Below are 16,960 nucleotides of genomic sequence, written 5' to 3' on the forward strand. Positions count from 1 at the left end.
TCTCATTTGTTTCTGCATCGCCATCTTTTTGGGAACTTAATCTTAATATTTTTTACGTGTTGAGTTGTTCTTTCCATTGGGTACCATTTTGGGGCACATAACTTTTTTTGATCACTTTTTAGAACATTCTTGTGAAGGGATTTTATGAAAATGTATATTTTTGGCGATTTATTCAGGTTTTGTTTTTGCGGCGTTCACCGTACGGGTCCAATAATGTTTCTGACTTATGGTACAGATTGTTACGGACGCGGCGATACCAAATATGTGGGGGTTTTGGTGATTTTCAGGTATTTTTACTTTATTAGATGTGTATAGGGAATGTTTGTGTTTAGGGGACTTTAACTCTATTTAATTAATTATTTTTATTAAAAATTGTGTTTATTCAGTGTTTTTAACTTTTTTTTTCTTTACTTTTACAGGTTAGCTTGAACAAGTGATCCACTGATCACTTGTTCAAGCTATTCTTCACCTAATACAGTGTAATACAGATGTATTACACTGTATTATGTGACACACTGAGCATGCTGTGCATGCTCAGTGTGTCACAGCCGGGTCCTGCCAGAAGGCACGGACCCGGCACCCGGAAGAAGATCACGCAGCTCCGGGCACCGGCAGTCCCGGGGCTGCGATCAGAGCGGGGTGGGGGGGTCCGAATCCAGCTAAATGCCCCTAGCACGCCGCGGTCAGCTCGACCGCGGCGTGTCAGGGGTTAACACCCACGATCGGAGAAATCACCGATCGCGGGTGTTAGAGGAGGGTGTCGGCTATAATATAAAGTTTGACGTACTATTACTGCATATTGCGGGAACGCACCTCCCACCATGCAGTAATAGTACGTCAAATGTTGGGAAGGGGTTAAAGGGGTTGTCCAAGGCTCCTTCCAAAAAGAAAATTGCTGCATCGAAAATTTTCCTTTTGATGTGAGCAGAGCCTCAGTGGTCTGTGCTGAGTGGCTTTCTATTGGGCCGACGAGCTGCACCAGTGAAGAAACATCCTGCCGGCTGAGGGAGAGAAGGTGTGGCTTGGTTAGGCCTCTGGAAGCTTGCACCCACTATTTTCCCTTACAAGCGCTGCCCAAACTACTACTTTTCTATTTTTGTGTTAACATATTTTTCAATAAATAAATCTAGTCAGTTTTGCCTGAAAAAATACAACAATTCACTAGGGATGTGGTGAAAATAAATTAAGTGACATCTTTCAGAAATTTAAAACAGCATAATGATATTTTTTCAATCAGTTAAAGTATTAAGTGTAATGGAAATTCAAATAGCTGATGTTAATAACACAGGGAAGACCATCTAGATTTCTTCCTTTCATAGAACATGCACACACTGCACAATATACTATACATTATAAGGATAGTGCTGTCCTTTACATGACTATCTTACATCATAGTCCCAGTGCTGGAGTGACCAGAGGCACATGACTCATTTACCCAGAGAATATGAAAGTATAGTCATCTTCCAGTGAAGCCTGGGAATGGCTGAGAATGTCAATTTCTATTTTCCATTCCTTCTATAGCTGGGCTGCATCACTGCTGAAGGGCTAAAAAGTGTCATAATAAAACTATCATTTGCTTTTACACCAATACCCACCTTTATAAAAAATGGCCAAACAACCCTTTTAATATAATATTGGTTTATTTATTAGCAGTGACTTCACAGATCATAAGGAACATGGTATGTTTACATGCAGCAGATTAGTTATGGAAATTTATGAGACTGAAAATCCATTCTATTCATGTAAATGGAGTTGTTTCTACAGTATGGGGCATGGATTTTTCAGATGCTTTCAAATGCATAACAATTGTCTGTAATACATCTTGTGTACTTTTCTATGACTGATAGACAAGTACTAGCAAGGACTATAAGTTTCAGCGCACAGATCTCCACAGCGTCGGACTGGGTTGCCGGGGGGGGCCGGGCAATTCCCCTGTGGGCCCTCGTCCCAGACACCGACACCCGGCCGACATAAAGTAGCAGGGGCCTCCGTTTGCATCGGAGAATTTCTAAAAATAATGGAGGGCAAAGGGGGCCCTAGGGGGGCAGTATATACAACCCCGAGTGTATATGAAATGGAAGGGGTTGCTGTAATATAATTATATTACAGCAACCCCTTCCAATTCATGTATACAAGGGGTTGTATATACTGCCCCCTCCATACTCCATCATATATATAGCATATATGCCAACCCCCAGTAGTATACAGCCAGCCAGCCCCCAGTAGTATACAGCCTGCCTGCCCCCTGTAGTATACAGCCAGCCAGCCCCCTGTAGTATACAGCCAGCCAGCCCCCAGTAGTATACAGCCAGCCAGCCCCCAGTAGTATACAGCCTGCCAGCCCCCAGTAGTATACAGCCTGCCAGCCCCCAGTAGTATACAGCCTGCCAGCCCCCAGTAGTATACAGCCTGCCAGCCCCCAGTAGTATACAGCCTGCCAGCCCCCAGTAGTATACAGCCTGCCAGCCCCCAGTAGTATACAGCCTGCCAGCCCCCAGTAGTATACAGCCTGCCAGCCCCCAGTAGTATACAGCCTGCCAGCCCCCAGTAGTATACAGCCTGCCAGCCCCCAGTAGTATACAGCCTGCCAGCCCCCAGTAGTATACAGCCTGCCAGCCCCCAGTAGTATACAGCCTGCCAGCCCCCAGTAGTATACAGCCTGCCAGCCCCCAGTAGTATACAGCCTGCCAGCCCCCAGTAGTATACAGCCTGCCAGCCCCCAGTAGTATACAGCCTGCCAGCCCCCAGTAGTATACAGCCTGCCAGCCCCCAGTAGTATACAGCCTGCCAGCCCCCAGTAGTATACAGCCTGCCAGCCCCCAGTAGTATACAGCCTGCCAGCCTTCAGTAGTATATAGCCTGCCAGCCTTCAGTAGTATATAGCCTGCCAGCCTTCAGTAGTATATAGCCTGGCTACATACTACATTGGGCTGGCAGGCTATATAATACACACATACTTTTTAATGTCACAGTATTATTTATTCATGGACTGTAGTATAGTAATATATTTGGGGGTAACAATGTAATTTTTTATATGCTGGGGGCACAAAGGGGTTTCTTATGTAGATTCTTTAGAAGTACAGTGTGGGACATTGTTTTATCCAGGTGACATTATACTGTAAGTAACTGTGGTATTTTTAGGAGCACAGTGCGGGGGATCTGCTTCCCAGAGCTGAACACATCTGCCAGAAAATTCTGCAACCAGATTTTACAACAATTTTTTATGTGAAGGAGAAGACAAGTCACCTGTGAGGTACAAGATGCTACTTCTTCCTGTGTCAGATCAGTATTGTAGTCACTGAATAACCTTCTAGTGTGAGAGTGTTCTCAGCTTATGTACAGTTATATCTATAGTGTCAGAGAGCCAGGTGTGACTTGTCTATGTGGTGCGGGACGCCGGAGTAGGGTTATTGTCATCAGATTTATTGGAAGGTTGGTGTACAGTCCAAACACTTACATCCCTAACCACAGCCCAGTCACCAGCAGAAAGCCCGGGACACCAGGGGTAACTCTTATACTATCCCTAACCACAGCCCAGCCACCAGCAGAAAGCCCGGGACACCAGGGGTAACTCTTATACTATCCCCAACCACAGCACGACCACCAGCAGAAGCCCGGGACACCAGGGGTAACTCTTATACTATCCCTAACCACAGCCCAGCCACCAGCAGAAGCCCTGGAAACCAGGGGTAACTCTTATACTATCCCTAACCACAGCACGACCACCAGCAGAAGCCCGGGACACCAGGGGTAACTCTTATACTATCCCTAACCACAGCCCAGCCACCAGCAGAAAGCCCGGGACACCAGGGGTAACTCTTATACTATCCCCAACCACAGCCCAGCCACCAGCAGAAGCCCTGGAAACCAGGGGTAACTCTTATACTATCCCTAACCACAGCATGACCACCAGCAGAAGCCCGGGACACCAGGGGTAACTCTTATACTATTCCTAACCACAGCACAGCCAGCAACAGAAGTCCCGGGAAACCAGGGGTAACTCTTATACTATCCCTAACCACAGCCTAGCCACCAGCAGAAAGCCCAGGACACCAGGGGTAACTTTTATACTATCCCTAAACACAGTCCAGCCACCAGCAGAAGCCCGGAAAAGGAGGGGTAACGCTTATACTATCCCTAACCACAGCCCAGCCACCGGCAGAAAGCACTGGAAACCAGGGGTAACTCTTATACTATCCCTAACACTAACGCCCTGAGATAACGTCACCACTGCAGCCCCTGTACACAAACCAAGAGCCGAGCACTAGCAGAGAGGGAGGGAGAAAGGGATTAGCTTATCCTTTATTTCACTGCCCCCGCTAGTGCTTAGAAATTCCCTTATCCCAGAATATTTCTATGTAGTAGTAGGTGGGCCCCCAAAATCAATTTCACAGGTGGGCCCCAGGTACCCCAGTCCGACCCTGGATCTCCATCATCTTGATCTGCTAAAATATCTGTACCTTGCACCACTGTGGAAGAATAGCCAAAACAATAAGTCTACCGTAATCCCCAGGGGTCAAAATTAAAACTACATGAAGCATTGCTCTTTTGGCAATTCACCAGGATTTTAAACATGTACATTTAATAACGATTTTCTGTATCAGTGCATAAAAATACAATAAAAGGTGTTCACTTATCACCTAGCTTTTCTAGAGCTCTGAAAGGCAATTATGCATATGCATCGTTGCAATTGTGGAGATTTTACACACACTTTCTATTACGTTTCCAACAGGGAGGTGCTTTGCCCAATTGCACTGTATTAATATTGTGTTAACATCACATTTATGAATTACGGCGATACACGTGGGACATCATTGGTCTCCCTCTCCCTTTGATAACATCTGCCTGGTAATGTGAATTTATTTACCCAATTGTTTGCTAACTTTTTTCATCACTGCAGTTTTCAGCTTACATACTATGGGCCACATTTAGTGTTGCATTGTATACTCATCCACCCTTTTCGTGGTAATTATTTTGCTTGACTGCCATATATAAAAGACTTGTTTATACTTAACATTCTTTGCTCAATGCAGTGATCTTACTCACACTACAGTTGCTTATTTCTTACTCATACTTGGATCAGGGGGACTATTTATTTTTTATTATCCCGCCTCTTGTTCTATCTATATCTTTGTACCTAATAAAGCTTGATTTTGTTCCATTATCGCGTCTTTTCTCTTTAATCATATAATGCATTTATGAATTACCGTAATGTTAACTTGAAGTTGAAATTGGGGGAGATTTTATCACAAATGGCTGATAGCAAAACTGTTCTAGATGCTCATGGTAACCAATCACAAGTCAGCTTTCATTTTATAAACTGCTTGTGATAACCCCCCACCCATTTAAATGCGTTTCCATCATCATTATGCAATTGGCTCAAGCTCCTTTCTGTAGCTATTTAATTTAATTTTAAAATGCAATACTGGCACTACTTGTGAATAAAAACTCAGTAATCAAACCTTTTGATGAAGACAGATGATGGAGGCTGATGGAATTCATTATATAACTGCAAAAGGACATATACTTACTGTAATTAAAGGGAACCCGTCACCACATTTTTCACAAATACAGGTACTGACAGGTTCCCATAGAGCCATAGTAACGATCTATTCAAAATGATTCCCCTGAGATTCCCATATATTCAACTTTATAGTTTTTTCCGGTATTCAAGCAGGTCTACAACGAATGGAAGTGGGCGTGGCCTCCTGGGGCTGAGTCCAGCAGCTTCTCTCCATCCTCTATGTATGCGGCTAAAATGTCATGTGACCAGGGTGACACCATCACAGGTCCTATGGCTTTTGTAGAATTAGAAACTGAACACTAAGCATATATCTCATAAAATCACAGACTATGGTATCACATGAAATCACAGCAGCCTGCAGGGAGAGGAGTAGAAGTCCATGGAGGCTGCTGTGATTGTTTTATGTGGTCAGATATGTACATGGGGTACAGTTTGCTAATATTAAGTAGCTTAAAGGACCTTTGATGATGTCACCCTGGTCACACGACATTAGGCCACGCCTCCTCAACTCGCTCCAAATATGCATAGATACCAGGCAAGATTATAACTATGGGGATCTGATGGAAACTACTTTTAGCTAAAAACAGCCTGTCAGATAGGTTCCTATAGCTTTATTTTTTAAAAACATGGTTATGGGTTCCCTTTCAAAAAAACAGCTAACAAGTGGTTAACCAAAGAACATCCTAAGTTCAGATCCTTTGACAAAGGTCTGTGCATTGAGCTGTGACAGTCAGCCTTAAGACCCTAGGATCATCACAACAATAATCTGCTGACTGTACATGGGTCACAAGCACAGGGTGATGGATTTAAACTTAGATGGGTCACATCACTACTACAACTGCAGGTAAATGGCCACACAAATCATAGGTTTAACATGTCAATACATCTGTGAAAAAGTCTAGTTAAATTCCAGAGGCAAATAAAGATTGTGCAACAATTCTCTTGGAATAGATGAAATTATCCTGATACAATAATCCAGGAGACCATCGGCCATTTATATGCATCTCCACACATGGTCAGCCACAACTACAAGGGTGCATTCACAGGTGGCGTTTTGGATGCGCCAGGACGCTTGTGTTTTTAAATGTTACAATGTGTTTGGCTAATCTGAAAGCATTTTTCTTCATAGCTGTAAGTGTAAGCTGCTGCGTGTGCAAGGAAGTAAAATGCTTTCAAAGTAGTCATTTAAAACCACGTGTCCTGACGGAACCAAAACACCACGTGTGAATGCACTAACACGGTTAAAGGAAATCTACCACCAGGCAGAAAGATTGTAAATCAAGCACACCGAGGCCGCGGTCACACGTACCGTTAGACGTCCGTTCATAACGCAACGCTAGCGCACAGGGGGAGGTCCTCGGCCCGAACGCACATGCGTTTCCAGAGAAACGCATGCGATCGGCTTAAACGAGTTATGACGGCGCCTAGCGGTACGTGTGACCGTGGCCTTACATGCAGGTGTGTGCCCCCACTGACCACATCCACTCAGGTGAAATATTGCTATATTCAAAATAAATCACATTTCAACCTAAACATAGCAACTCAAAACAACAGGATGTTGCCTTTATGACCAAACATATTTTTATTGCACAAACAATATACATAGATCAATCACTTGAGCGTTTTTCACGCGTGTGTTGCTCATGGCGCACTGTAAGAACAAATGAGCGTCAGAAATATAAGTCCACGTACATAAAGTGGTTTATAAGTTGGCACAGTTGTTGGAAAAGAAGCTAAATTGTGGCAATGACACATCATAAATATGGCGCACATGTCGGAAACCACAGACCTAGTCGACAAAAAAATTGGCGTTGAGCCAGTAAAGTTTGCCCCCCAATGGGTCTTGTTAGATATGCATTTTCTTCACGCACACACACACATGGATAAACCGTGTTACACAAGTTTATTGGGACACATCAAAAATGCATTGCCCTCTGAGATACATGGAATTGAAATGCATTTTTCACTGAGCTACTGCCATAGAAAATATGGACCACAGTCATCAGTCTGTTTTCACTGACAAAGAAACTGAAAACTGATGGAACTCTAATGTAAATTGTCCATTTCAAACTGATATGAAAGGGACCTAACAGCAGACCTACCGCTTATAAACAGGCTAGCAGTGAAGAAGTGATCTCACCCTGAATGGGAGATAACATAGGTGGTGCAGAGGAGTGAAGCAAACCGATAGCAGGGGGAGAGGGAAGAGTCCCCACGTGTATCGCCCAACAAGTGGTCAGTGGGCTGGGGCTGTCTGCCAACTTATATCTGACAAAAGGTTTTTAATGTGGAGAATATTCTTCAATGTGAGTCTTTCTGTATGAGCTCAGTATAAGTGTGTAATGTCTCAGGTACAAGTCACAATTCAGTTATAATTTAGGAGTTAGAAATGTTAAAGTCCCCTTATTCTGGTTGGATGTGACTTGATTAGTCGACCATCCTATAAAGTGTGGATGTTGTGTTTCCACTCAATGTATCTCTATGCATTAGTCCTGCTGTGTCATAGATCAATACAGTACTATATGGCGCTAGTGTCACAATTCTCTGTTAGAAGCTGTCAATACAGGACCCAATGTTATTTCTATGTGGCTAGGGTGCAGTGGCACAGCACAATGTATTTCTATGGGATTAGGGTGCAGTGGCACAGCACAATGTATTTCTTTGTGGCTAGGGTGCTGTAGCACAGCACAATATATTTCTATGGGACTAGGGTGCTGTAGCACAGCACAATGTACTTCTATGGGATTAGGGTGGTGTAGCACAGCACAATGTATTTCTATGGGATTAGGGTGGTGTAGCACAGCACAATATATTTCTATGGGATTAGGGTGGTGTAGCACAGCACAATGTATTTCTATGGGATTAGGGTGGTGTAGCACAGCACAATGTATTTCTATGGGATTAGGGTGGTGTAGCACAGTACAATGTATATCTATGTGCCTAGGGTGCTGTAACACAGCACAATGTATTTCTATGGGATTAGGGTGCTGTAGCACAGTAAAATGTATATATATGGGGCTAGGGTGCTGTGGCACAGTAAAATGTATATCTATGGGGCTAGGGTGCTGTGGCACAGCACAATGTATATCTATGGGGCTAGGGTGCTGTGGCACAGCACAATGTATATCTATGGGGCTAGGGTGCTGTGGCACAGTAAAATGTATATCTATGGGGCTAGGGTGCTGTGGCACAGCACAATGTATATCTATGGGGCTAGGGTGCTGTGGCACAGCACAATGTATATCTATGGGGCTAGGGTGCTGTGGCACAGTAAAATGTATATCTATGGGGCTAGGGTGCTGTAGCACAGTACAATGTATATCTATGGGGCTAGGGTGCTGTGGCACAGTAAAATGTATATCTATGGGGCTAGGGTGCTGTGGCACAGTAAAATGTATATCTATGGGGCTAGGGTGCTGTAACACAGCACAATGTATTTCTATGGAATTAGGGTGCTGTAGCACAGTAAAATGTATATCTATGGGGCTAGGGTGCTGTGGCACAGCACAATGTATATCTATGGGGCTAGGGTGCTGTGGCACAGCACAATGTATATCTATGGGGCTAGGGTGCTGTGGCACAGTAAAATGTATATCTATGGGGCTAGGGTGCTGTAGCACAGTACAATGTATATCTATGGGGCTAGGGTGCTGTGGCACAGTAAAATGTATATCTATGGGGCTAGGGTGCTGTGGCACAGTAAAATGTATATCTATGGGGCTAGGGTGCTGTAACACAGCACAATGTATTTCTATGGAATTAGGGTGCTGTAGCACAGTAAAATGTATATCTATGGGGCTAGGGTGCTGTGGCACAGCACAATGTATATCTATGGGGCTAGGGTGCTGTGGCACAGCACAATGTATATCTATGGGGCTAGGGTGCTGTGGCACAGTAAAATGTATATCTATGGGGCTAGGGTGCTGTAGCACAGTACAATGTATATCTATGGGGCTAGGGTGCTGTGGCACAGTAAAATGTATATCTATGGGGCTAGGGTGCTGTGGCACAGTAAAATGTATATCTATGGGGCTAGGATGCTGTGGCACAGTACACTATGGGGCTGGGCTGTCATGTTTTCCTGCCATGTAGCTTTCCACACAGAGGTGTAACCCTGTCACATGGGTTGCAGCCGCTACACCTCAGCGCAGTGTATGGACTATGGATGTTGCACCATAGCCCCTGACACACTGACAGGATAACGGTGTGTGGTGGTCAACTGACCCGCCGGGAACACACGTACACACCTGGACTTCCGCCCCAACACCCAGTGACCTGCCAACAACCTCCCGCCCTTAAGCCCCCTTAAGGTTCCCTCAGGACCACTTCTTTACCTTCCGCCATGATGGATCCGCCCGGCTGATATCGCGAGAAGAGCGGGTAGATGGGAAGTAACGTGGGCAGGCGGGGTGAGGTAGCTCCCGGGAGATGTGACACAGAGGAAACCCATTGACTCATTCGCTGCTTTTGTGTTAGCGATTACTATTAAAGAGTCGTTCAGTGCCATCTAGCGGAAGAATGGAGAAACTACCACACTAGTCTTCTATAGTGGGGAAATCCTCTCAGCACACTGCACGGATTGGAGGATTGTTTTTTACTCCCAGCATTACAAATGCGATACCTTTTTTAATAAAAAATAAATTTAAAAAATCCAAGAGAGGTGAAATCGTCAAAAAAAACACATAGGCAGGGTTTTCTTGTGGGCTTGTTTTTGCAGCTTTCAATCTGCGCTCCACATGACACTTCTTTATTCTTTGGGTTGACACGATCACAGGGATTCCAAATTTATATAGGTTTTAGATCTAAATTTTGCTTACCTGAAAATTTCTTTTCCTCGAAGTCCAAAGGCAGCACTGATGGGTAAGAGTCTGGAGTCCTAATTATGACAGAAGAACACAATAACAATGTTAATTAACAATAAATCAATTAACCGACTGCCCTATAAGTATCCTAGGAGTCAAGGAAGAGGCGTGTTTTATGCAGCAAAAAAATTTTATTGGGAGGGAATATAATAGTGCTGCCTTTGGACTTCGAGGAAAAGAAATTTTCAGGTAAGCAAAATTTAGATCTTCCTCTCGTCCTACAGGCAGCACTGATGGGATTTAGATAGCAAATCAAAGGGGGGGGACAAATTTTTGAAGCCACTGTAGATAGCACCGATACGCCAAAGGCTGAGCCAGCTGAGGAGACATCCAGCCTGTAATGTTTAGCAAAAGTATTAGAAGAAGTCCAAGAAACTGCTTGACAGATCTGATCTATAGAGAGCATTGCATACTCTGCCCAGGAAGTAGCAGTAGATCTTGTAGAATGAGCCCTAATCTGTAAAGGTGAAGGTTGTCCCAAGGCTCTGTAAGCCATAGAAATACTCCGCTTTATCCATCGAGAGAGAGAGGCTGCAGAGGCCTTCATCCCTTTTCTTGGACCTTGAAATTGGAGAAACAGAGATTCAGATTTTCTAAAAGATTTTGTCTTCTCTAGATAAGTCAAGACGGATCTTCTAACATCCAGAAGATGCAGAACTTGCTGATGAGCATTAGCAGGAGTTGGACACAAAGCTGGAAGATAATATTCCTGATTTAAATTAGAAACTGAGGCCACTTTAGGAAGAAACGATGGAACGGTTCTTAGTATGATGCAGTCTGGTCTTATCTGTAAGTATGGCTCTTTGCAGGATAAGGCTTGCAGCTCTGAAATTCTTCTAGCAGTGGAAACGGCAACTAAAAAGAAGGTCTTCCACGATAAACATTTGATAGAAGCTTCCTGTATAGGCTCAAAGGGAGGTTCTGTGAGATGATGTAGGACCAAGGCAAGATCCCACTGTGGACATGGTGGCCTAATAGGAGGTTTGATGTTCCTTAAAGCCTTGAAGAATCTCCGTACTAAATGATTAGATGAGAATCTATTGTTATTTAAAGCATTGATTGCAGCAAACTGAAGCTTCAAGGTAGCAGGTTTTAAACCTTTATCCTGTAGAAAAGTAAGAATATCTGAGACTGAAGGTTCAGATACAGAATTATCTGAACACCAGGATGTGAAGACTTTCCAAACTCTACCATAGGACTTAATGGTCGCTGGTCTTCTAGCTGACAACAATGTCTTTATAACTCTGGATGAAAGACCTAGACCTGTTAGGGTCTTCTTCTCAATCTCCAGGCCGTAAGCTGTAGCTTCTGTGGTGATGGATGGAAAAACCCCATCTGTTCCAAGAGATGTGGAACTGCAGGAAGCTTCCAATATTCGCCGTTGGACAACCTCATTACAAGAGGAAACCATACTCTGCGTGGCCAAAATGGTAGGATCAGAATTGCATTCGGTTTCTCTTCTTTGATTTTGTAAAGTATCCTCTGAATGAGCGGTATCGGAGGAAATATGTAAATGAACAGGTTGGTCCAGGGAAGAGACAGGGCATCCACTGCATAGGGTTGGTCTGACCTGTAAAGAGAGCAAAACATTGGCAACTTCGAGTTCTGTTTGGTCGCCATCATGTCCATTTGTGGACAACCGAACCGACTGACAATCTGTTGGAAGATAACACTGTTCAGGGACCATTCCCCTGGTCTTAGTTGAGAGTGGCTTAAAATGTCTGCCTGAGTGTTCAGAGACCCTCGAATGTGGACTGCTGACAGACTGAAGGTTTTCCTCAGCCCAGGAGATAATCTTTTGACACAGTTTGATGAGGGGTGTGCTCCTGGTACCCCCTTGCTTGTTTATGTAATAAACACATGACAGATTGTCGGTCTGTACCTTCACATGCTGTTTTTTCAGCTGGGTCTGAAAGAATTTCAGGGCTAAATAAATGGCTTTCAATTCTCTTTGATTTGAGGACAGAGTCCTGTCTGTGTAATTCCATTTGTCCTGAACCCAGAGATTGCCAAGGTGGGCCCCCCAACCTGAGGATGAGGCATCGGTTGTCAGGATCTGGGGTTGAACAAAACGTAAAGATCTGCCGGACGCCAAATTCTTCCTCAACCACCAACCGAGGCTGACTCTGGTCTGAGGAGTTAGTACAATCGGTTTGTCGAATCCTGCTGGAGATTTGTTCCAAACAGCCAGAATGTTGAGTTGTAGCTGTCTGAAATGTGCCTTTGCCCAAGGAACTGCTTCTATTATTGAAGTCATCAAACCCAGGACCCTCATGGCTGTTCTGACCGTTGTGCATCTTGTCTTGATAAGGTAGTGCACGGACTGCTTGATTTTCAAGATTCTCTCCTGAGGAAGATGAATAGTCATACTGCACGAGTCGAGAATAAACCCCAGGAACTGAATTCTGGTTGTTGGAGAAGGGATTTTTCCCAATTGATTAGGAAACCCAGTTGTTGTAGAAGATCGATTGTCATCTGAAGATGAAGTTTCAAGAGAGATTGATTCTCTGCTATGATCAGCCAGTCGTCCAAATAGGGCACGATCTGTATCCCCCGAAGTCTCAGTGCAGCCGCCAGAACTATGGTGGTCTTGGTGAAGACGCGAGGGGCTGATGTAATGCCGAATGGCAGACAGGTGAACTGGTAGTGAAGAGTTCTTGAATTGGTCACAATTGCTATTCTCAGATATTTTCTGTGACCTCTCCTGATGGGAATGTGGAGATAAGCATCGGCCAGGTCTATTTTGGCCATGTAGTTGCTTTGCTGTAGAATGGCGGTGGCTGATTTTATGGAGTCCATCTTGAATGCAATTTTGGTCAAGAATCTGTTTAGATAGCGGAGGTCTATAATTAATCTCCACCTGTTGTTTGGCTTTGGTACAGCAAATATGGCGGAGTACACTCCTTTTCCTCTTTCTGACAAAGGGACTTCTTCTAGAGCTCTTTTTTGGATAAATTCATGCAACAAGGGAAGGATTTGAGATTTCTCGATTTTTGTACTCAAAAATCTTTCTGGCGGAATCTTGTCGAATTCCAAAGCGTATCCGTTTTTTACTGTAGACAGTACCCAAGCATCGGATGTGATGTCTGTCCATAAGTGAGCGAAGTCTGCCACCCTTGCACCTACTGGAGACAGACCTGGCATGGCGTCAGAAGTCAGGCTTCTCGTTTTTTTTACTGTGGAAGACAGTTCTGTCTTTAGACTTCTGAACTCCTCTACGTGGGTTACGAAATGCACGAAAAGGTCTGTCCGGTCTTGCTTTTCTAGGTGGAAAGCTCGGTCTTTTGGAGGTACTGGCTACTTGTGGAAAAGAGTTCCCCTTATCTTCACTAACATTCTTCAACACCTCCTTCAGGTCTTTCCCAAACAAGGAAGATGGGTGGAAGGGAAGTGAACAGAAGTGATGTTTGGAGGCTACATCCCCTGTCCAGGGCTTTATCCACAGGGCACGACGTGCAGAGTTAGCTGTTAGCATGTTCTTAGATGCAAGTTTTAAAGAGTCAAGAGAAAAATCACACAGAAAATCGCCTGCAAGTTTAACAGAAGACAAATTCTCATAAATTTCTTCTCTAGGGACTCCATCCAAAATGTCCCGACCAATCTGGCTTAGCCATAATCTTAAGGCTCGTGCAACAGGCACAGTAGCAAGAGATGCCTTAGCCATGGCTGCTGAGAGCTGATAGCTTCTGCGGAGCATAGCGTCAGCTTTCCTGTCAAGAGGGTCTTTAAGTAAAGAAGATTCATCTGCAGGAAAAATAGATTTTTTAGATAGTTTAGCCACTGGGATATCAATCTTGGGAGGCAATTCCCATTCTTCAGATTCTTTAGGGTCGATTTTGTATACTGCTCGAAAACGAGACGCCAAATCAAATCTTTTTTCAGGCTTAGACCAACCCTGTTCAAAGAGGACTTTAAGATCAGGATGACTAGGCAATACTTTGGCTTTTTTTCTGGGAAAATAAAAAAGTGCAACTTGGTTAACAGAGTCATTATGAGACTCATCTGTCTCCATTACACTTTTAACCGCCTTGATCAATTTAGAGGTTTTATCTTTGTGAAACAGAAAAAAATCCTCAGATACATCTGGCCCAGAACCTTCCGATTCAGGGCTATCCCCAGAAATTATCTGGGCTTCTGAGCAGCTACTAGAAGGCAAAGATATAGAAGATGATTGCCTATGATGTTTTCTATGTTTATGATGTCTTTTAGACTTCTTTTTCTTTGAACTCATCTCATCAAATACAGCAGACATTTTTTCCTTCATCCACTGAAAAAATACATCTCCTCCTGAAGTCTGAGCAGGAGCTGCACAAGGGGCACAAACATCATCAGGGCAATCATCCGGTATAGGCTGCTCACAGCTAATACAGTCTCTATGATGAGACTTTCTCTTCCTTTTACCAAGGCTGGACATCTGTAACACAAACAACAAGTGTTAGGACATGCCAAATGAAGGAACAAACCTTAAGCTCAGACTGACTCTGCTGCCTGGCAGGTGCAGAGAGCATACCTGAACAGTACAGCCTTAAAACATTCCCAACAGGAAATGCAATGCACCTGGTCAGAGGCGACACCCGGGCTAACAACCAAATCCTTCTAACATAAGAAAAGGATGCAGGGGACGCGCTGAGCCCTAAGGTTAGCAAGAGCTTTGTTCACAACAATATAGAAACCACCTTACGGTACATTGTAGATGGTGGCTTCAGGAAGGGGGAGATGCGGAAATACAGCAGCTATACCACAAAGTATTGAGTGCAACACAAATCTGACCTCCACTTCTCTGCTTATTCAAAAGCCGTACCTGAGAATACAGCGGTTCCCGCTTCCAATGGGAGACGCAGTAGGAGGGGAGTTTATCCAGAAACTCCGAAAATACTGGACTTCCGCCACCACGAGGGGAAGGACAGCCTCAGAATGTAGTTTCACCAGGATTGCCACTGGTAAGACATTTGCTTCTACCCTGCTGGACGTGCACCACAGCCCAGGCCTCAGGGGAGCAAGAGGATACTGGCAGTAAACCTAATTAGGACAGAAGAAAAAAACACACGCCTCTTCCTTGACTCCGAGGATACTTATAGGGCAGTCGGTTAATTGATTTATTGTTAATTAACATTGTTATTGTGTTCTTCTGTCATAATTAGGACTCCAGACTCTTACCCATCAGTGCTGCCTGTAGGACGAGAGGAATTAAGTTTTAGTAGATTTTTAAAAAAAAAAAATTCAATCTTATGGACAAAAAAATATTTGGCTATTTTGCCAAATAACTTTTGCACACTTTGGCGTATGGACATATGTAAGGTGTAATTTGGCGGTATGTGCCAACATTTTAATTGATATCAATTTGGGACCTATATGATGTATTTCATGGATATATTCATGGATGGAAAAATGGCCATTGGGGCACTATTTTCCGTTACAGTGTTCATGGCCGAGAGTAATCTCTTTCATATTTTGATACTGGGACGTTCCCAGTATGTTTATGATTTTTCTGTTTATTTATTTTTATATGTCTTCTAGAGCAAAGGGGTGATTTAAGCTTTTACTTTTTATTTATTTTTACTATTATTTCAGACTCTCTAGGGTACTTTAACCCTGCAGGGTCTGATTACTCATACTATATACTGCAATACTACTGTATTGGTAGAGCTGAGCCTGCGCAGATAGGGGAGAGCGGGCATGACAGGCTGGGCAGGGAAGGGCTTAGAATACTGGGGTGGTAGTGATTGGGGGTGGAAAATAACAATTTAGGCAATAAGGGGATTTAAAGAAGGGGGTGGAGTTAGCTATTATATAGGTAGCTGTCAGGGAGGAGGGCCTCATTCTGGCCAGAAAAAATTGTCGGTGTAGGAGAGTTAGCAGTAGCAATAGCAGTAGGTCAGGACAGTGGCATAGAAGGTTCAAGGACACTAGACAGGGGTTCTTAGGAGCAGTAGAGATAGATTAAAAAACATGGCGGAGATGGAAGAATTTTTAGAGAGGATGAGAGGGCCCGGGTGGATGGCGGTGTGGTGCAGGACAGTCCGTAGACATCGGGGCGGAGAGACCAGCGCGGGCCAGGAGGTGTCTGGGGATAGCAGGCATGTTGGAGAACGTGGGGTGGCCAGTCGATGCGGCAACCCCCTAGGAGCGGAGCAAATTGCTCCAAGAGAGACAGGAGATGTTCAGCGTACCGCAGGAGGTGCAGGCGTGGAGAGGGGGAGCAGGTGGTGGAGAGCTATTGGCAGAGCCGGAGGATGGCTTTGCTTCTAGGAGGGACCAATCGGCGGTGTGGCCAAGGGGGATCAGTGGGGGTGGGTATAGGACTGCTATAGGATGGCGCGGTAACAGCAAGCATGGACAATGGGGGCTGGTGGTTCCACAGAGATTGGGGTGCATACTGAGAAGGAAGTAGGTTCCAAGGTCTTGCTGGTGTCAGATGCAGAAAAAGGCAGCCTTTACATTTGTTTTGCTGGACAGCTGGGGGAGCATTTAAAGCAGAAATTAAAGGAAAAGATTTGGCGCAGGGAAAATATAGACATTTTCACCCTGCTTCCATTAGAGTGTTTCAGTATTGAAAAATGGGAAAAGGGTAAGG

At 44.3% G+C, this 16,960-nt stretch overlaps 1 protein-coding gene across 1 annotated transcript in view; it reads right to left on the bottom strand.

The window, feature by feature from the left end:
- The window catches only part of ANKFY1 (ankyrin repeat and FYVE domain containing 1), a 68,273-nt gene extending 58,252 nt beyond the window's left edge, over nucleotides 1-10,021 (bottom strand). Inside the window, exon 1 of the mRNA XM_072136142.1 lies at nucleotides 9,859-10,021. Within this exon, the coding sequence (XP_071992243.1) occupies nucleotides 9,859-9,982 (124 nt within the window). The 5' untranslated portion in view covers nucleotides 9,983-10,021. The remainder of the gene's footprint in view (nucleotides 1-9,858) is intronic.
- Between the last annotated feature and the right edge of the window lie 6,939 nt (nucleotides 10,022-16,960).

Source organism: Engystomops pustulosus, chromosome 2 (genome assembly GCF_040894005.1).
Source record: "Engystomops pustulosus chromosome 2, aEngPut4.maternal, whole genome shotgun sequence".
Classification (NCBI taxonomy): Eukaryota; Metazoa; Chordata; class Amphibia; order Anura; family Leptodactylidae; genus Engystomops; species Engystomops pustulosus.